Source organism: Lepidochelys olivacea (assembly GCF_965140295.1).
Source record: "Lepidochelys olivacea isolate rLepOli2 genome assembly, chromosome: 2".
NCBI classification, from domain to species: domain Eukaryota; kingdom Metazoa; phylum Chordata; order Testudines; family Cheloniidae; genus Lepidochelys; species Lepidochelys olivacea.
In genome coordinates, this window is record NC_140412.1 from 3,430,326 (window position 1) to 3,451,093 (window position 20,768).

The window sequence follows — 20,768 nt, forward strand, 5'->3', positions numbered from 1 at the left end:
ATAATCTTTGAATCTCTCCAATCCCCCTTCGAGACTATCCTACAGAATGACAGATTACCCATTATTAAGAATTCTTCCCTGATATTCAGTCTTAAATCCCCTCCTCCCCGCCCTTCTTGTCATCCCACTCTTCATTTTATGCCTTCTTCATACCACCTTGAACAATTTCTGGCCTTCCTTGGCATTTGAATTTGCAGACAGTTGGCACACCAGGATGTTGCTCAGCCAAACTGAAAAGATTTAGCTCTTTTAATCTTTCCTCAAATCAGTGCAGATAGCAGCAGAACCACATAATCCCCAGCACAGATGAACAAGGGCAGATTTAAACCTACTCTTCTCTTTCCTGTATTTTTCTTTTGCAAAGCTACTCTTAAACCTCTGATTCCTTGAGTCATATCCCCTCCCACCCCTGCACGGGTACCTTGCTCGGTTTCCTCTGGTGCTCCTGAAGAAATGTCGTCTCCCATTTTTTCAGCAGGACTTTGACCTCGTTGTATCTGTCCATGGTTCCGAAGGCCTGACCCTGCTCTGAAGAACTGCACCAGCTGTAAATATTGCACAGATCTTCAGATTAATCCTCTCCAGAACCAGCCCTTTGCAGTTTTATTAACAGGCAGATATCCCCAGCGCTTTCTGTTGAATAGTATGAGGTCATCATACAAGCACCAATCTACAGGCACATCCAGGAGGAAGTCAGTGTGATATAGGGCGAAGGCTCTGACCACTTTAGTCACTGCAGATGGTGTCTGGCAGGAAACTGCACTTTAACAGTTAGTAGTGGGTACTTGCCACCAAGGCTGCTAATCCGCTTGCTAACTCAAGTGGTTCATGCTGTCTGTGCTCCATAGATGGGGCAACGGGACACATCCCCACTATGGTTTGAAATCAGTGCAGTCTACCGCTTCGCTTCCTGTCCCAAACTGAGTTCCCATGTTCCACTCAAGAAGGGAGTGCAATATTGTCACAGTTCAAAGCAACTGCACCAGTATCTCCCCTTAGTGGCTCAGCAAGGGCACCCACTCTCAGGCTCCGAGCTCCACAGCTGATGCCTCTCCAGGGTGGAGAATCTGTGTCTCTTTGCTGCCTGAGCAGGGTATTGTCAGGGTGAAGAGTTCCCTGCCTTCCTTGTATTTCCCAATAAAGACTGTATGGCTAAACAGACCTGCCTGCTTTCTCTTCAGAGATGGATAACAGAGGGGTTGCTACAGATTACCACCCAGAGCTTTCTAAGCAAGCCTACTTTATTCTTAAGGTAAAAAGCATTACAGAGAAGACGTATTAAAACAATCAAAGAATCTACACCCGTACTGATCAGCTTACCAGCGTTCACCCCAATTCTAATGCAGGTTCTGGCAGGATAAGCACTTCACCCCTCCTCCCCAGGGGAGTCTTATCACAGCTTCCACTCAGAACAAGCATCCTCATGACAAGTTCCGTCCACCCTCTTGTACAGCTCCATGGGGGTCTCCGATCCGGAGTTTCCAGGCGCAAGTCACTAGTATACAAGGGGTCTCTCTTGCCGTAAGAGGGGGAGAATTTGCACACACACCCCCCCCCCAGGTATTCCCTAAGGAAATCCACTTTACAGGTATCGTTCCACAAAGGCCTCTGAGCTGCCTCAGACCTCCCAGAGGGGAAACTGAGGCACAGAAGGAGAGACTTCACCAGGGTGACACAGCGAGTCAGTGGCAGAGCTGCCAACAGAACCCAGGCGTCCGGGACCACCTGAGAGGAACCCAGGCGCTCGGGCTCAGCCTGGGGAGCCCTCTCCAAAGCCCGGAAGAACCCAGGCACCTCCCCGCCGCCCCCGCGCTAGAGGGAACCCAGGCGTCCGGGCTCCGTGCCGCAGCCCCGCAGGCAACGGAGCTAAAAGGCCCCGAAGCCCCGGACTCACCCGCGCCGGCCCGGCTGGCTCCCGCACAAACCTCCCGCCTGCCCGGAGCGCCCACCAATAGGAGCGGCCGCCGCGGGGCGCGCGAGCCAGCTGCCCAATCGCAGCCCCAATCTCCAAGGAAACGCAAGGACCCCGCCACTCCATTCCGGAAAGCGTCGTGGCGGGCCCGCCTCTGCGTCACCACGCAGACCCGGAAGTGCGGTGGCCTCCGGTGGGGCGGGGCCTGCAGAGCCCGGAGCGGCTCCCGGGCGGGAGGCTGAGGGAGCGCGCGCGCGCGCGGGGCCTGGCCGCTGGGGAGACGGTAGGGCCGGGGGCCTCCTCGCGGCTGGGGGGCGGGGCCTCAACCACGGCAGCGTTGGGGGAGGAGCATGAACCCCCCCGTGAGAGGAGAGGTCTGAGGCGTGAAACCCCCGAGGGCCGGGCCTGGAGGGCGAACCCCCCTGCGGGAAGGGGCGTGAGCCCTCTGAGGCAAGTGGGGGAGGGTCTGGAGTAGGTGGGACATGAGCTGTCTGGGGGGCAGGGGTGAAATGGGGAGAGGGGGGCCTGAGCCCCTCCCAGGCAGTAGTGTGTAGGGGGGGCGTGACCCCTTCCCTGGGGGGCCTGAGCCCCTCCCAGGCAGTAGTGTGTAAGGGGGGGCGTGACCCCCTCCTTTGGGGGGCCTGAGCCCCTCCCAGGCAGTAGTGTGTAAGGGGGGGGCGTGACCCCTTCCCTGGGGGGGCCTGAGCCCCTCCCAGGCAGTAGTGTGTAGGGGGGGCATGACCCCCTCCTTTGGGGGGCCTGAGCCCCTCCCAGACAGTTGTGTGTAAGGGGGGGGCGTGACCCCTTCCCTGGGGGGCCTGAGCCCCTCCCAGACAGTTGTGTGTAAGGGGGGGCGTGACCCCTTCCCTGGGGGGCCTGAGCCCCTCCCAGACAGTTGTGTGTAAGGGGGGGGCGTGACCCCTTCCCTGGGGGGCCTGAGCCCCTCCCAGACAGTTGTGTGTAAGGGGGGGCGTGACCCCTTCCCTGGGGGGCCTGAGCCCCTCCCAGGCAGTAGTGTGTAAGGGGGGGCGTGACCCCCTCCTTTGGGGGGCCTGAGCCCCTCCCAGGCAGTAGTGTGTAAGGGGGGGGCGTGACCCCTTCCCTGGGGGGGCCTGAGCCCCTCCCAGGCAGTAGTGTGTAGGGGGGGCATGACCCCCTCCTTTGGGGGGCCTGAGCCCCTCCCAGACAGTTGTGTGTAAGGGGGGGCGTGACCCCCTCCTTTGGGGGGCCTGAGCCCCTCCCAGGCAGTAGTGTGTAAGGGGGGGCGTGACCCCTTCCCTGGGGGGCCTGAGCCCCTCCCAGGCAGTAGTGTGTAAGGGGGGGCGTGACCCCTTCCCTGGGGGGCCTGAGCCCCTCCCAGGCAGTAGTGTGTAAGGGGGGGGCGTGACCTCTTCCCTGGGGGGCCTGAGCCCCTCCCAGGCTGTAGTGTGTAAGGGGGGGGCGTGACCCCTTCCCTGGGGGGCCTGAGCCCCTCCCAGGCTGTAGTGTGTAAGGGGGGGGCGTGACCCCTTCCCTGGGGGGCCTGAGCCCCTCCCAGGCAGTTGTGTGTAAGGGGGGGCGTGACCCCTTCCCTGGGGGGCCTGAGCCCCTCCCAGGCAGTAGTGTGTAAGGGGGGTGTAACCCTAACCCTGTCCATTCCCCTAACCCTGTTGTGGGGCATTTGTCCTCCTCTGCTGCTCTGTTCCCAAATGTCTCTGGAAAAGGGGCTGCAGGTTCTGTTCCCCTCTGCCCCTGAGGGCTGTGACTTTGTGATATCTGCTGCCCCGCTCACCCCCCATTGGAGATGTTTCCTGCAGTGTCTCCTCCTAGCAGCTTCCTTGATCGCTTCCAGCAGAACCAGGCCCAGAAGAGCAGGTTCCCCTGCAGGGGAGTCGGGGCTCGTTCTGCTGATGCTAAAGCATCATTTCTGGATGTCAGCAGCTTGTAAGAGCTGCCCCCTCTTGTTGGTCAGTAGGTTGTAGTTTAGTCTGCTCTAAAGGTGACTGGCTGAATCCTAGCATCTCCTAGTCTAGCTATCCCTCTCTGCCCTTCTTCTTTGATGTTGGCTGGGAAATAAAGGGAGGAAGGAGAAGAAGGGGAAGGGGCTATGGGAGTGCTACCTGGGACATGAGGTTATCGTTCTTTAATTTCCCCATGTGTGTGCCACTGACCAGCCTCAGTGGTGTGGGAGATTGGCTGTACCACAAGGTGATGTTATGGTCAAGTGCAGTGGGATGAGGCATGGGTGGGCCACATTGTGGGATGGGGGGTGTGCTCATGGTAATGGAGCTAGTTGGTTTGAGAAGGTATACTAGAATGTCTCTTGCACTGTGTTTGGTCTTTCAGTGCTTGAACCCCCAGATTCTGTGGCTGAAACCCTCTGATGGCCAGATTGTTTGACTGAATAGGTGGAACAAGGCTGCTAAAGGGCCAGGAGGGGTCGCTGTCCCTTCCGCCTTAGAATCATAGGGTTAGAAGGGACCATAAGGCTCATCTACTCTAACTCCTGATCTAACTTCCTTGAGTTCTGTCAGGATCAGCATAAGGAGACAAGGGAGGAGCAAACCAGCATGAAGGTGGGGGCCAAGTGGTAATCTGCCAGTGCTGCCTTACTGCTTCTCAGCAGTCTGGGCAAAGAGTGGCCAGTATCCCTGATTTATATTAAGTGCTGTTTAATCCATAGTAGCTGGCTAATACAATCCCAGATTCAATCACAGATGGGCTGGACGTATTGACGGTTGTAGCATTTATTTATATTATAGTAGCATCCAAAAGCCCTAATCACAATCGAGGTATGTTGTGCTAGGTGTTGTATAAAAACGTGGGGAGAGACCACCCCTACTAAGTAATTAAAGACAAGATGCAACAAGTGAGTAAAATATAGTAGAAAGGCTCACATGCTTACATAGACTAGCTAGTGCTCAACTGGAGAGTTCCTGATCATTCTGATAATGTCTTCATATCAGTATATGCAATATCCGCAATCCCCAGTGATCTGCTAACTAGACATGGATTTGGAGGAGGAAAGGGCAGTGGTATTATGGACTGGTTCGGGGACAGAGCTCCAAGCATGAGGTAGTATAGAAGAAAGCACAAAGATGGTTCTGAGAGATGTGGACAAACTGGTGGCTGAGGCAGATGTTATTAGCAAAGCAGAGTCGATGGGAGCAGTGCGGTAAGATACAAATGGGGATAGATAAGGAGGAATGGATACTTAGTTCAGCTTTAGGATGATTGTGTTAGGGCAGTGACTGTGCTTTTTGGATCTGACGTCACGTACAAAGTGCTTCCCATTTTGACAACTAAGATGAGTTTGACTGAAGACTAAGGGTATGTCTACACTACGGAATAAGGTCGAATTTATAGAAGTCGGTTTTTTAGAAATCGGTTTTATATATTTGAGTGTGTGTGTCCCCACAGAAAATGCTCTAAGTGCATTAACTCGGCGGAGCGCTTCCACAGTACCGAGGCTAGAGTCGACTTCCGGAGCGTTGCACTGTGGGTAGCTATCCCACAGTTCCCGCAGTCTCCGCTGCCCATTGGAATTCTGGGTTGAGATCCCAAAGCCTGATGGGGCTAAAACATTGTCGTGGGTGGTTCTGGGTACATATCGTCAGGCCCCCGTTCCCTCCCTCCCTCCGTGAAAGCAAGGGCAGACAATCATTTCGCGCCTTTTTTCCTGAGTTACCTGTGCAGACGCCATACCACTGCAAGCATGGAGCCCGCTCAGGTAACCGTCACCCTATGTCTCCTGGGTGCTGGCAGACGCGGTACGGCATTGCTACACAGTAGCAGCAACCCCTTGCCTTGTGGCAGCAGACGGTACAGTACGACTGGTAGCCGTCATCGTCATGTCCGAGGTGCTCCTGGCCACGTCGGCTGGGAGCGCCTGGGCAGACATGGGCGCAGGGACTAAATTTGGAGTGACTTGACCAGGTCATTCTCTTTAGTCCTGCAGTCAGTCCTATTGAACCGTCTTATGGTGAGCGGGCAGGCGATACGGACTGCTAGCAGTCGTACTGTACCATCTTCTGCCAGGCAGGCAAGAGATGAGGATTGCTAGTAGTCGTATTGTACCATCTTCTGCCAGGCAGGCAAGAGATGAGGATGGCTAGCAGTCCTATTGTACCATCTTCTGCCAGGCAGGCAAGAGATGAGGATGGCTAGCAGTCGTACTGTACCATCTTCTGCCGAGCAGCCATGAGATGTGGATGGCATGCAGTCCTTCTGCACCGTCTGCTGCCAGCCAAAGATGTAAAAGATAGATGGAGTGGGTCAAAACAAGAAATAGACCAGATTTGTTTTGTACTCATTTGCCTCCTCCCCTGTCTAGGGGACTCATTCCTCTAGGTCACACTGCAGTCACTCACAGAGAAGGTGCAGCGAGGTAAATCTAGCCATGTATCAATCAGAGGCCAGGCTAACCTCCTTGTTCCAATAAGAACGATAACTTAGGTGCACCATTTCTTATTGGAACCCTCCGTGAAGTCCTGCCTGAAATACTCCTTGATGTACAGGCACCCCCTTTGTTGATTTTAGCTCCCTGAAGCCAACCCTGTAAGCCGTGTCGTCAGTCGCCCCTCCCTCCGTCAGAGCAACGGCAGACAATCGTTCCGCGCCTTTTTTCTGTGCGGACGCCATACCAAGGCAAGCATGGAGGCCGCTCAGCTCACTTTGGCAATTAGGAGCACATTAAACACCACACGCATTATCCAGCAGTATATGCAGCACCAGAACCTGGCAAAGCGATACCGGGCGAGGAGGCGACGTCAGCGCGGTCACGTGAGTGATCAGGACATGGACACAGATTTCTCTGAAAGCATGGGCCCTGCCAATGCATGCATCATGGTGCTAATGGGGCAGGTTCATGCTGTGGAACGCCGATTCTGGACTCGGGAAACAAGCACAGACTGGTGGGACCGCATAGTGTTGCAGGTCTGGGATGATTCCCAGTGGCTGCGAAACTTTCGCATGCGTAAGGGCACTTTCATGGAACTTTGTGACTTGCTTTCCCCTGCCCTGAGGCGCATGAATACCAAGATGAGAGCAGCCCTCACAGTTGAGAAGCGAGTGGCGATAGCCCTGTGGAAGCTTGCAACGCCAGACAGCTACCGGTCAGTTGGGAATTAATTTGGAGTGGGCAAATCTACTGTGGGGGCTGCTGTGATGCAAGTAGCCCACGCAATCAAAGATCTGCTGATATCAAGGGTAGTGACCCTGGGAAATGTGCAGGTCATAGTGGATGGCTTTGCTGCAATGGGATTCCCTAACTGTGGTGGGGCTATAGACGAAACCCATATCCCTATCTTGGCACCGGAGCACCAAGCCGCCGAGTACATAAACCGCAAGGGGTATTTTTCGATAGTGCTGCAAGCTCTGGTGGATCACAAGGGACGTTTCACCAACATCAACGTGGGATGGCCGGGAAAGGTGCATGATGCTCGCATCTTCAGGAACTCTGGTCTGTTTCAAAAGCTGCAGGAAGGGACTTTATTCCCAGACCAGAAAATAACTGTTGGGGATGTTGAAATGCCTATATGTATCCTTGGGGACCCAGCCTACCCCTAAATGCCATGGCTCATGAAGCCGTACACAGGCAGCCTGGACAGTGGTCAGGAGCTGTTCAACTACAGGCTGAGCAAGTGCAGAATGGTGGTAGAATGTGCATTTGGACGTTTAAAGGCGCGCTGGCGCAGTTTACTGACTCGCTTAGACCTCAGCAAAACCAATATTCCCACTGTTATTACTGCTTGCTGTGTGCTCCACAATATCTGAGAGAGTAAGGGGGAGACGTTTATGGCAGGGTGGGAGGTTGAGGCAAATCGCCTGGCTGCTGGTTACGCGCAGCCAGACACCAGGGCGGTTAGAAGAGCACAGGAGGGCGCGGTACGCATCAGAGAAGCTTTGAAAACCAGTTTCATGACTGGGCAGGCTACGGTGTGAAAGTTCTGTTTGTTTCTCCCTGATGAAACCCCCCACCCCTTGGTTCGCTCTACTTCCCTGTAAGCTAACCACCCGCCCCTCCTCCCTTCAATCACCGCTTGCAGAGGCAATAAAGTCATTGTTGCTTCACATTCATGCATTCTTTATTCATTCATCACACAAATAGGGGGATGACTACCAAGGTAGCCCAGGAGGGGTGGTGGAGGAGGGAAGGAAAATGCCGCACAGCACTTTAAAAGTTTACAACTTTAAAACTTATTGAATGCCAGCCTTCTGTTGCTTGGGCAATCCTCTGTGGTGTAGTGGCTGGTTGGCCGGAGGCCCCCCCACCGCGTTCTTGGGCCTCTGGGTGTGGAGGCTATGGAACTTGGGGAGGAGGGCGGTTGGTTACAGAGGGGCTGCAGTGGCAGTCTGTGCCTCCTAAAATGGCATGCAGCTCATCATAGAAGCGGCATGTTTGGGGCTCTGACCCAGAGCGGCTGTTCGCCTCTCTGGTTTTCTGGTAGGCTTGCCTCAGCTCCTTCAGTTTCACGCGGCACTGCTTCGGGTCCCTGTTATGGCCTCTGTCCTTCATGCCCTGGGAGATTTTGACAAAGGTTTTGGCATTTCGAAAACTGGAACGGAGTTCTGATAGCACGGATTCCTCTCCCCAAACAGCGATCAGATCCCGTACCTCCCGTTCGGTCCATGCTGGAGCTCTTTTGCGATTCTGGGACTCCATCATGGTCACCTGTGCTGATGAGCTCTGCATGGTCACCTGCAGCTTGCCACGCTGGCCAAACAGGAAATGAGATTCAAAAGTTCGCGGTTCTTTTCCTGTCTACCTGGCCAGTGCATCTGAGTTGAGAGTGCTGTCCAGAGCAGTCATAATGGAGCACTCTGGGATAGCTCCCGGAGGCCAATACCATCGAATTGTGTCCACAGTACCCCAAATTTGAGCCGGCAACGTCGATTTAAGCGCTAATCCACTTGTCAGGGGTGGAGTAAGGAAATCGATTTTAAGAGCCCTTTAAGTCGAAATAAAGGGCTTCATTGTGTGGACGGGTGCAGGTTTACATCGATTTAACGCTGCTAAATTCGACCTAAAGTCCTAGTGTAGACCAGGGCTAAGGAGTCCTAGGAGACACTATTAATTCACAATTCCTAGCATATTGAGCACTCCATCTTTCTCCAGGACTCCTAGCAGAGCCAGCTAAGGTGTTGGGTCTCTTGGACTGAGCCTTACTGCCCTGCCCAGCTGCAGTATCTCTGGGAACAGTGACTGTTGTGTGTTGGCTCAAGATCTAATGCTACTGAGAGCCATGGGATTGCTCCACAGTTTCTGGTTCAATTTATGTTAAGTGGGGGCTCTTTGGTTCTGAGCTTTCTGGTGAAACTTAATATAAGTGCTGTTGTGATTACAGTTGTGAAAATCAGATCTTTGCTACCTACAGGCTGTAGGCAAGACCATTCCCATCAGGGTGTGCAAAAGGGGCTGAGTCTAAAGATGAATAGATCTTATTAGTTCCAGAGCTCTAAGGGATGCTGCTGCCTGCCCACTGTATTGGAGAAATAACCATTTTAGTCCATGACCATAGACACATTGGCCCCATGCTGTTCAAGGTCAGCAATGGGCTATAGATGACCTGCTAGAGGTTGAAGAAACAGTAGAGACATGTGGGCATCTTGGAAGAGAAATTGGGATGGAAAGCGAGGAACTTGGTGGTCTATACAGTGTGGGGGGGAAAGGAAGGCTACAGGGAGGAGACATGGCAAGGGAAGAAGAGCTGTGAGCTGGTCAGACAGGACCTGCACCCTGACTGGCCTTGTAAAATCAAGAACCAACAATGCTCTGGAGGCTTGTAAACAGTTTAGCAAATTGGACCCACAGGGTTAAATTTCTGCTGTTCTGGGGCTTCCCCTCTGATTTCTAGCCCCCTCCTGTTGTGAGAATGTCAGTGGAGTACTGGAGGCAGGTGGGATCCTTCCTACCTGAAGTTGCTAAGCAGGCAGGTGTGCTGGCCTTCTACCCTTGCACTGGCTTCCCAGCTCTGTTCTTTCACTGTGTGGCTGGCTCTCAGAGAGCAGAAGAAGCAGAACAGGTCAGATGAGGATGGGGTATGTCTCTCCTGCCCACTCATAAGCAGCTGCAGGGGAACAATGCAAAAACTGGTTAATTCCTGGTGAAAGTCAGGGATCTCATCAGGAATGTTGCACTGTGTTCTGGGGGCAGGTGTATTATTAGGTGTTTCTCTTCTCTTTCAGTGGTTCCGTGAAGCTGGGGCTCTGGCTTGCTGCCTCCCTGCAGCCATGCACTCCCTCGTGTTCCTCTGTGCACAGAAGGTGGTTTCCCATCACTCCACGGTGCATGGTGCCTTGGAGTTCATCCCAAAGGAGTTGTATCCAGTCTTGTTCAAAGCAGCTTTCATGAACAAGAAGACCCTCGTGCTGCAAGATCTGGTGCAGACATGGCCTTTCCCAGTACTGAGTTTCCAGAAGCTTTTGCGGAAGTGTCAGCATTGTGACCGTGCTCTGCTCCAGGAAAAGCCCAACAAGCTATGTGTGCAGACTGTCATCCTGGGAGTGGTGGCCTACCTGAATGAGGCTCTCGAAGACAGACTCCACAGCCAAAGGTACCTGTCAGCGCGTAGCTCGTTACCTACTAAAAGGGTCATGTGCTGATGAGACTAAACCAGGGGTCGGCAACCTTTCAGAAGGGGTGGGCTGAGTCTTCATTGATTCACTTTCATTTAAGGTTTCGGGTGCCAATAATACATTTTAACGTTTTTTAGATGGTCTCTCGCTATAAGTCTACATATTCTATAACTAAACTATTGTCGTATGTAAACAAGGTTTTCAAAATGTTTAAGAAGCTTCATTTAAAATTAAATTAAAATGCTGATCTTACACGGCCGGCCCGCTCAGCCTGCTGCCGACCTGGGGTTCCGTTCACCTAGGCCAGCAGTGGGCTGAGCGGGGCCGGCGGCCGGGACCCCAGACCATCAGTGGGCTGAGTGGCTCAGCCCGCTGCCGCTCAGCCCGCTGCCAGTCTGGGGTTCTGTCCGCCGGCTCCTGCCAGCCAGGGTCCCGGCTACCGGCCCCGCTAAGCCCGCTGCTGGTCTGGGGTCCCAGCCCTGTCCACAGAGAGTAGGTACCTACCTTCTCCCTGGTTCTAGCCATTCTCTTCCTCCCTCTCTGCACTGAGATGAGGGTGGGAGTGTGCTGAGCACGGGGTGAAGGAGCAGGTTGGGGTGCAGGGTCTGGCCAGGAGCTAGAATGAGGGAGGGGGTGAAGGGTTGGGGCAGGAGGTTTGGGTGTGGAGCTGGGCAGCTCCCATTTGGTGCAAGGGGTGCAGATGGGAAGGTGGGTGGGTGGGTGTGGGTGTGTGTGCGTGCAGGAGCTCCCGTTTGGTGCTCAGGGTGGGGATGTGGGGGGTGCAAGAGTCAGGGCATGGAGTGTGGGGGTGTGTGAGGAGGGTGCAGGAGTCAGGGCAGGGGGCTGGGTATGTATGGGGGGTGCCAGAGTCAGGGCTGGTGTTGTCGGGGGGTTCAGGGGTCAGGGCAGGGGGCTGGATGTGTGAGAGGAGGGGTCAGGGCAGAGGGCTGGGGGTGTGGGCTGGGGTCGTGGGGGTGTTCCCAGCCCCCTGCCCTGAGCGGCTCACGGCAGGGGGCTGGAGGGGATACACCGATTCCATCCCCTTCCCCAAGGTCCCCGGAGCAGAGGCCGCAGCATGGGCTGCAGGGAGGGAGAGGAGGAGGGGCAGGAACCCAGCACGCTAGGGGAAGAGGTGGCGGGGAGGGGAAAGCTTCCCTGCCCTGTAAGGAGAGAGCTGAGGGGGCGGAGAAGAGCGGGCCGGGCTGGGCAGGATTTTTAATGGCACGCTGCTGTAGAGATAGCCGTATGCCATTAAAAATTGGCTCGTGTGCCGTCTTTGGCACGCGTGCCATAGGTTGCCGACCCCTGGACTAAACCATATGGGGAGGAGGTGGGAGAGGAGACTTATAGTAACACACTGACAGTGGAGTTCTCAAACTTTTTTCTTGCTCGGCCACCCTTTGAAAATATTTGAGGTTGTGATGACCCCACTGCCCCAAAAGTGATAGCAAAATACTCTACGTACTCATGAGCACTAAATGAAGCATGGAATCATTATCCTTGCAGCCAAAGGCACTGAAGCCTCTCGAAAAGTGTAAAGCAACAGTTTTCAGGAATAAATACGTGGACATTTAAGAAATACATTTTCTGGGTAAACAAAATAGACAACAGGATAGAGTTTGGGGAGTTGGAAGCCTCTTTCAGTGATTGTGGGAATAATCATAACGTCCAAGGATTGTGGCTTTCTGTGCAACTATATACAAATAAGTATCTGGACACTTCGTGCGAGGGGTGCTGCTGTTTTGAAGCGCACAGCTTTTCTTTTCAATCACAGCTCCAGGGACCTCAGGCAGACCCTTAAATCATCCTCCACATTCAGTTTTCATTTTTGAAATATGAATAAATGTCCATGATTTGGCATTGCCACGCTTACTTCTGTGCTGCCTTCAGAGCTGGGCGACTGGAAAGCAGCGGCTGTTGTACCCCTCCCCTGACAGTCTCCTCTATTTGGGAGCTTGAAATATGGTAACCCTAGCAAAGGATCTAAAGGTTATCACAATATTTTTTGTGATCTCATGACACCCCTATAATAGCCTTGTGACCCCCTTTTGGGTCGGGACCCCCAGTTTGAGAAACATTGCACTAACATGTTAAATGTTATTGACCTGGGGCCTCTGGCCCTTTAGTACAGCCTGCAGTGATGATCCAGTAGGGCTGGGACAAGCTTTGCTTTTGTTCTTGGTTGTGTGACAAGAAAATATGGTGGTTTCCATATCTGGGCTTGTAGTTCCAATTGCAATTGCACTCTGTGTCCCTCTGGAGGAAAAGCTGCTGATCTGAGGCGCTGGGTGCTGACTTAAATCTGGGTGGACCAAATGTTTCAGGTATCTCTTACCATGTTAAACCTGGCATCCAATTTCAGTTTCCCCAAATTGCAGTGGAAGGGGATGACTCTCAGGTAGCAGCTGCTTGGTAAATGCCTCCTCTGGCTCCTTGCATGAGATTGTGCTGCAGACTGCACTTTGGAAGCAGGCTCTTTGGCCATTATGCATGTGGTTTCTCTGCATTGTGGCACTACCAGCCTGTCTGCAGCATTAAAAATCTTCCATTTGTCAAGTGACAGGCCATAAGCAGCTTTGGGAGGTGGGACACAGTGCAGTAATTCCTGCTGGTTAGCCACTGGTTTTATCCATCCATGAGCATTGCTCTCTTCCCTTTGGAAATGGAGGGAACAGTGTTAAATCTCAGCCTATCTTAATCATTATGCAGTGCCCAAAAGTACAAAGTGCTTTTTATTTTTTCTGTAAAACAAAGTCCCTGCCAGGGAAGGCAGTGAGATTCACTGGATAGGGGTTGGAGCGGAAACCAGGAGACCTAGAATCAGGAGACCTGCTTTGTGACCGTGGGCTTTCCCCCTCTGTGGAACAGGGACAGTGATACTTAGCCTCCTTCAGAAAGCTTTGAGATCTATGCCTGAGATGCTCTAAATCTTATCGGCACTGAATAGTGTCACTCTTATTTTACAGTGGCAGGAGATGGAGTGGGGAAGACTAAGGGTTGCAGTAAGATCATGTGGTTCCTCTGTTCTAGAATGAACAAGTGACCAAAAGACTAAAGATAGGCAGAGCCAGAGGGCGTGCGCCTGAACTGCTAAACCAAAGAGCTAATCCTTAGGCTGCGTGTCACATCGTCTGAGCAACACAAGTGGCCCAGTCTTTACAGCTGCCACGAGAAGGGAGATGAGGCCCCAGTCCTGGAGTGAGTGTGTGTCTTTTCAAGCCAGTAATTGATACGAACACCTCTCCCTCCCCCGCACTGGGTTCTGGTTCCCAAGCCACTGGGAGAGTGACTATATGGCCCTGTGTGGGGAATGATCCTGCAGTGGCTGGGTGAATGAAGTAGATGACCCAATAGGTCTTTTCAGTCTCTCATTTCTTTACTCCTTTTTTCTTGTCTTCCCCAGCAAGAGGCAGCGCCTGCAGGTTCTGGACATGACAGGGCTTCAGGATGATGGAATAGACCAGGGCCCAGAAAGCATGAGCCTGTGGTCCAGGACAGTGACCCTGGCAAAAGCCTGCATCGACATTTCCAAACACCAGAGCAAGTGCACGAAGCGCACCCCAAAGCGGAGGAAGGGCCCCTACAGCAGCTCGGTGGCTCTGCTGCCACCACAGCCTGTGTCTGTGGAAGTCCACGTGGATCTTTTTGTGAACAGCACCTCTTATGGAGTCCTGAAAGATGCCTTGCAGAATAATGCCAATAGCATGCTGCGGCTGAAGTGCCGGGATTTCCGGGCTGAGGAGCTGCCCATTGCAAGTACCGTGGGGCTCCTGGAGTTCCTGGATCCCACGGGTGTTCGGCAGGTAGATTTGAGATTCAATAACCTGGGGCTGTCTGGCCTGAGGGTGATTCTCCCGCACATGGCAAAATTCACCAATCTGGTCAGCCTGAAACTGCCCTACAGCAACATTGATGTAAGACGGCTCTCAGCGGGGATGGAAGGAAGCCTCCACTACTTCGCCACCCAGCTCAGTAGATTGTCCTGTCTCAAGGAGCTGAATTTGGGCTCCTCCAGGCTTTCCGGAAAACTAAGGCAACTGCTGGGGTAAGCTGTTTGTAGGGCCGAGGGAGCCCAGCTGCGGGCTGCACTGGCAAATTGACAGGAGTGTGAGTGACTCTGTATAATAGATTAGGCTGCAGCTCTTCTTTTGTGACCCCTGGAGACTACAGGTCCCATCATGCAATGCTCCATCTTGATCAGAGAAGCTTCTTTGCATGTTGGGACCTGTATTCTGCAGCCTCCTTTAACATGAAAGTTTGGCCAGTGCACTGCAGGTCCCATCGTGCAATTCTCCGAGCATCCAGACTTTATAACTAGCATTAGGGATATTCGTCACCATACGAGTCTGCAGCTTTAACATTGGTTTTGATTTGGCCCTGAGCTACTTGGTGGTGAGGCCTTTTCCAATCATTTTGATTTCTGTCCTCCGCGAGCTACAGTAGTTATCTAAAATGGAACTTACGCTTACAATCTTTCTTCCCACCAGCGATTTGCAGGGTCCCTTGGAAAGCCTGGAGCTGGCCTTCTGCTACCTGCTCCCCAATGACCTCGCCTATCTTTCCCAAAGTCTTCACACCCCCACCCTGAAGAAGCTGGACCTCAGCGGCAACAACTTGTCTGACTCGCTTCTCCAGCCCTTCCAGCATCTCCTAGAAGAGGCCTCCTCATCCCTGCTCCACCTGGACATCATGGAGTGTCGCCTGATGGATATCCATCTGGAGTCGCTTCTCCCCGCCCTGTGCCGCTGCTCTCAACTTCGCTACCTGGGGGTGTTTGGCAACCCCCTCTCTACACGGGGGCTGAAGAACTTGCTGCAGAGGACCATGGGCCTATTGTACTTGCAGCTCGTCATTTACCCCTACCCTGTGGATTGCTACAGTGAGAACCTGCCATGGCCCCCCACCTCCTCTAACCTCTTGAATGGTTCTGTGGATGAAGAGAAGTTTTCCAGGGTGAGTGCTGAGCTGCAACAGATGCTGCTGACTGCCAGCAGGACCGATGCCATCTGGACCACGAACTTATGCAGGCACAATACCTTAGATTATTTTAATTTGTAGCTCACCAGGAATGCAAAACTAAGGAGAAAACAAACTGATCAGGCTGATCATTTTTAATGCCCCTTCAAAGTTGAGCGGTTCAGTGGACACAGCAACAACATATTTATACACGTTTTTAACAACATCTGTTTAGTTCATGAATTCAAATGGAAGTTCTCTTCTCCCCTTCTGCACTCCATTCAGTAAAGCTGAGATTAAAGCTGCCAGGCTCTATGCCTCTTTATCCATGGCTTATCCCAGATAGTGCCCTTGCTATCCTGTCTTGCTGTGCCTGTGACCCCCTTACCGCATGTAGCTTCTTACGTGCCCCTTACGTGACTCTTACGTAGCCCTGCAGAATTCTTAGCAAAGTGTACTAGCCACAGTACATATGCAGCAGCCCAACAATTAGAAGGCCCTTCTCAAAACACCGATCCGTTCCTAGCTTCTGAGCAGTCTGCTCCTCTTTCCCTGCATGGATTACCTCATCTGAAAACCCCTCTCTCCACTTTTCTTCTAATGTATCCCATCATTCTCTCACACGTGTGCAGAGGGCTTAGAAATTTTACCAGTCATGTAGCAGCCAGAGCACTAAACCCACTAGCCAGACAGATGTGAAAGGTGGGGAGACCTATATTTAGGGACAACTCTACTATATTCCCGCTCGGCTGCTGCAAGTGAGGTGTCTTGGGTTACTCTCTCCTTCCCCCAGCCTTCACTTTGGAGTCCTCCTGTGAACTGAATATTTCTTCCATCTCTGCTGTTGCATGGAACTTTCCTAAGATTCAACAAAATAAAATTGGCCCAGTTCTTATCCATTTCCCAGCTGCTTGCAGAGTATAGTAGTGGTGAGACTGACAACACCGCTGTCGGTTTTCACTGCTGCGGGTGCGTGGAAGATCTGAGTACCAGCAGAGGCATTGGTGTGGTATGCAGACTGACTGTTCACACTCCGCTTGTATGCAGAAAGCTTCTTCACAACAGAGAAGGCTAGAAACTTACTTTTTTTTTTTTTAAATGAGAGCTTAGATCCTGCAGAAGATGATTCATGCTCCCTGGTATACTTACCAGCATGGGCATGTGGAGTTTTTCAGCTTGGTGTAGGGGCTGAGTGTCCCTTCCCCTTCCCTACGCTCTCACTTCTTCTCCGTTTGAAGAATACTTTCTCTGGAAAGCCTCGTTACCTGGCCGAAGTAGGTAGTGTTACAGTCACAGCCAAGGCTGAAGTCCTGTTCTCTCCACTGAGACGCACTTCTCCTCTAAACATTTTGTCCTCCTCTCCCTATCTCTCTGGCTTGGCACACACCCAATACTTCATCTCCCTGGTCGATCTATCCACTCGCTCCAACCTCTATGGGGACAGCTTTTGCTGATCCCTCTTGGCTTCTTCTCCATTCAGCTTCTGGTCTCCTATTGCCTTGAATATCAGACTTTTGGTGTAAAAGCCCCTTTGCTTGGAACTCAAACTAGAACTTTTACTAAGTACTACAAAACATCCAATAGGGAACAATCCTGTATTAGCTGAGAGGGACATAATAGATCTCTTCCATCTACCTTATGCTCTCGGCTTCTGCACACCATTCCATACTCAAGCCGTGCAGCTATCCAGTTCCCTTATGGGGTGGGTTTGTTGCTACCTGTCTAACTTATGTCTGGTACTGGCTTCTTTTTTCCCTCATTTGTAAAATCCCACAAGGTTACTTTCATGGCCCTCTGCCCTATCTACCTGCATAGTCATCTTATCACTCCCTTCTAGCTTTAACTCAGGCTGATTATACTCTACTGCACATAACTTGACACCTTCAACGATCCCTCTCTTGACCAGTTAAACTTCTGGGCTCATTTAAACTCCCATCAGCTTAAAGTCTTCAAGCCCCACCTGTTTCTCTTGGGCAGGAGGACCTCCCTCCCATCCAACTCCATTTCCCCTCTTGACACACACTTGTGGTTTGCTTCTGCTATCTGTAACTTTGGCATCGGACTCTGAACTCTCCTCTCCTTCCCACATCCTCTATGGCTGCATATTTGCTTAGATAAACTTCTTTGATCTGGCCACTTAGAGGGAATAATCGTGCCCAATGGGGGGTTAATTTTGTGTGAGACTGCCCAGCTAAGGGACTTTGAAAGCTAGTAACTCATTCCTTCAGCACATTACCCTTGTCAGTTTTACCTGGGCTGCCCCTCTGCTTAAATTCTCCTGTTACTTTAGCCAGTGAATGCAGCCCCTCTCCAAAATCCAGTCACATCTGTATATATCCTCTGTTTATCAACCCCATCCTCAAACAACTCCACTAGATCCTTGAGCGTTCAAGATCCATTTAAAAATATACTTTGTACTAACCTTACCCGGCCACTTTATCTCACATTACTCCCCCTTCCCTGCCTGTGTAAAGCTGGCCGCCTCTCTGGCCCTTCACACAGTCTCCATACTCCAATCTCTCTTCAGATGAAAGATACTCTGCAAGATAAAGTGTCTTATGACCTGGGGACTTTCTCACTGGAACAACTCTTTAACTAGCTGCCCTTTGGCAGAGGTCACTCTGCTGCTGGACACACTTGTTTGAATCAAGACTGTCTTGGAGCCACTGTCTCTTTCTACCACCCCGCTCTGTCCCAGTGATGTGGAAAACAAGTACAATGTCGCATTCACAGTGATGACATCGCTGCAGGAGCCGCTAGCAACACGGTGTGAGTGCAAAGCCCTGGTTTCAATAACAGCGCTTTGGCCATTAGAATCATAGACATGTAGGGCTGGAAGGGACCTTGGGAAATCAAGTCCAGTCCCCTGCACTATGGCAGGACCAAGTAAACCTAGACAATCCCTGACAGGTGTATGTCCAACCTGTGTTTAAAATCTTCCAATGATGGGGGATTTTAACAACCTCCCTTGGAAGCCTGTTCTAGAGCTTAACTGTAGAGTTAAGTTAGAGTTAGAAAGCTTTTCCCAATATCTCACCTAAATCTGCCTTGCTGCAGATTAGGCCCATTACTTCTTGTCCTACCTTCAGTGGACATGGAGAACACTTGATCCTCATTCTTTTTATAGCCACCTTTAACATATTTGAAGACTGGTATCAGGTCCCCCATCAGTCCGCTTTTCTCAAGACTAAACATTTTATTTATTTAACCTTTCTTTTTACCTCAGGCTTTCTAAACCTTTGGTCATTTTTGTTGCTCTCCTCTGGACGCTCTCCACGTTGTCCCCATCTTTCCTGAAGTGTGGCGCCCAGACCTGGACACAGTAGTCCAAGTGTTACTATGTGTGGGGCGAATAAAGTGAGAAGAGATTAGTGTTTGAAGGCGATGGGTGGCAGGCTGGCTCCCTCTTCCCTAACTCCCCTAGCAGTGTGCCCTGAGCCCCAGGGGGTCTCCAGAGCTCTTAACACTTTAGAGGGGGGAAGTCACCTTTGAGGGTATGCTGCTAGTCTTGTCTATCTGCCCAAGCTGGGAAGCATGCTCCCAGCTCTGGTGCAGCTGTATCCTAAGTGTGTCTTCCTCTCTGTATGTCAGCTCCCATCTCCTCCTCCTCCCACCCTTGGCCTTGCCCACCTACCCCTCCCTCCTTCATCTCCTCCTGCTTACTTCTCCACACCCTTTCATGCTGCCCCCTAAGCCTAGAACAGTCCCCATTATTGACTCCCCTCAAATCTGACATCTTTGGGCACCTCCAGTCACTCATCATCTCTGCAGCCCCCTCTATTCCTGTCCTCACGCCTGCTCTTAAGAGATGAAGCTCACTCTCTTGCCTAGCAATCTGCCCTGTCCCCTCTGGTCTGTCTTTTCACCATGTCTATTTCAGATCCATGGAGCAGGCACTTTTTGTGGCTGTGCACATCAATTGTACTAGACCCCTCTACAGCAATTAAATAATCTTTTTCATTCCCTTTCCGTCATGGACTACTATGAGCCTCTCACTCTAGCCGAAGGCAGTGGTGGCTACTGATGGTTCAACCAGTGTTTTATTTTTGGAAATGATCTTGCATTTGTACAGCACCCTCTCAGCTAGAAAGATCTCACGGTGTTTTGCCAACTACATACGAGAGATTGTCTCATCTGTTGACGACATGCAGCCACCTCTGGGGTGAAACACATTCAACAGTGCAACAACACGTTAGGACACAAGCAAAGAATGCTGTGTTCATTTAAATCAGAGGAGGGGATTCAGGGAGGCAGAAAGTAATTGCAGGAGGTGGAATTTGATCAGTACACTGGTGTTTTGACGTTTGGAGAAAGCACTGAGAGAACTCAGCAGGATCCTGGTTTTGTGTGTCCTTGGAAAAGGGACTGCCATATTTCCAGCTGCGAGTGAAGTCTACAATAGCCAACTTCTCCAACCACTGAAATGGTAGGAGGGAACTAGCCCTTCGCATCTCAAACAGGTGGGTCAGGGTAGAAGAGAGATTCCTCACATCCGCAAATCATTGCCGGAGAAACCAGGCAAGCTACTCTTTCAAGTCTTAGTCCAAGGGGCCAAACATTCAAATAGTAACATGCTGTATCCATTCAAAACCAAACAGCAAAGCATACCCTGCCCCATGATGCCCTATAGGACACTCTCCCAATCTGATCTTTCCAGAGGATGTTTGGGGGCTTTGCCTGTAGGTTGCAGTCATGATCATGAGACCAAACTGGATTGCAGTGGAGAACAGTCTGAAGAGCAATTTCTTTGGGACTTGTTAATCCACAGCAAAGGGAAAGTTTGCTATCCAAAGCAAAGCTGTACTGATATTAACATACCATGCTCGACATGACTCCCCTGAAAGGGTTAGCTTCCATAAGGCAGAAGCTGCCAACAACAGTTGTCTCACTTTTGGGACACCATCAACCAATGGGAGTATGTTCAGATGATGTAATAGCTTCTAACTTGTGTGTCATTGGTTGAAAGTGTTTGTTGCTCGCTATTATCCTGGAGAGTTATGGGGTGGAGTTGGACAGAGATTCTCCCTTTCTTATTCAGTTCAGCCAAACTCATTAAATGCCGGACTTGTTTCTCTAATTCTCCTCTGCACTGTGGATTAGTATGGTCCAAAACCTCCAAGTCACTTCTCAGGGCCTAGAATTGAGGATAATGTGAAATTACTGACCATGTAAATTAGCTGAGATTCTTAGGGCACTAGCCCGAGCAATGCTTAACCACTTTCAAAGCATTAGGGCCTAGACATGGCCATGTCATCCCCTTGCTCTTGCCAGGCAGTGAAAAAGGCTGCACATTGGGTTTGGAAAGTGATATGCTATTTACTATGACTAATCTTGAGTGGGCAGT

General features: G+C 51.6%; 2 protein-coding genes across 5 annotated transcripts in view; one reads left to right on the forward strand and one right to left on the reverse strand.

Moving 5' to 3' along the window:
* The window catches only part of RECQL4 (RecQ like helicase 4), a 44,237-nt gene extending 42,265 nt beyond the window's left edge, over positions 1–1,972 (reverse strand). For 2 of the 4 annotated variants that reach the window (XM_084619268.1, XM_084619266.1), the window contains exons 1-2: positions 1,895–1,972; positions 422–545 (exon numbers count right to left, since the gene is read on the reverse strand). In XM_084619268.1, the coding sequence (XP_084475394.1) occupies positions 422–505 (84 nt within the window). In that variant the 5' untranslated portion in view covers positions 506–545; positions 1,895–1,972. Of the gene's footprint in view, positions 1–421; positions 546–1,320; positions 1,861–1,894 lie in introns of those variants that run through there. The other 2 variants (XM_084619265.1, XM_084619267.1) reach the window with 2 other exon arrangements.
* A 134-nt stretch (positions 1,973–2,106) lies between these two features.
* Positions 2,107–20,501, forward strand: LRRC14 (leucine rich repeat containing 14). Its single transcript, XM_084620518.1, has 4 exons — positions 2,107–2,195; positions 10,079–10,446; positions 13,872–14,513; positions 14,956–20,501. Exons 2-4 carry the CDS (start codon positions 10,124–10,126, stop codon positions 15,524–15,526), a joined length of 1,536 nt encoding a protein of 511 aa, XP_084476644.1. The 5' UTR covers positions 2,107–2,195; positions 10,079–10,123; the 3' UTR covers positions 15,527–20,501.
* The last annotated feature ends 267 nt before the right edge of the window (positions 20,502–20,768 follow it).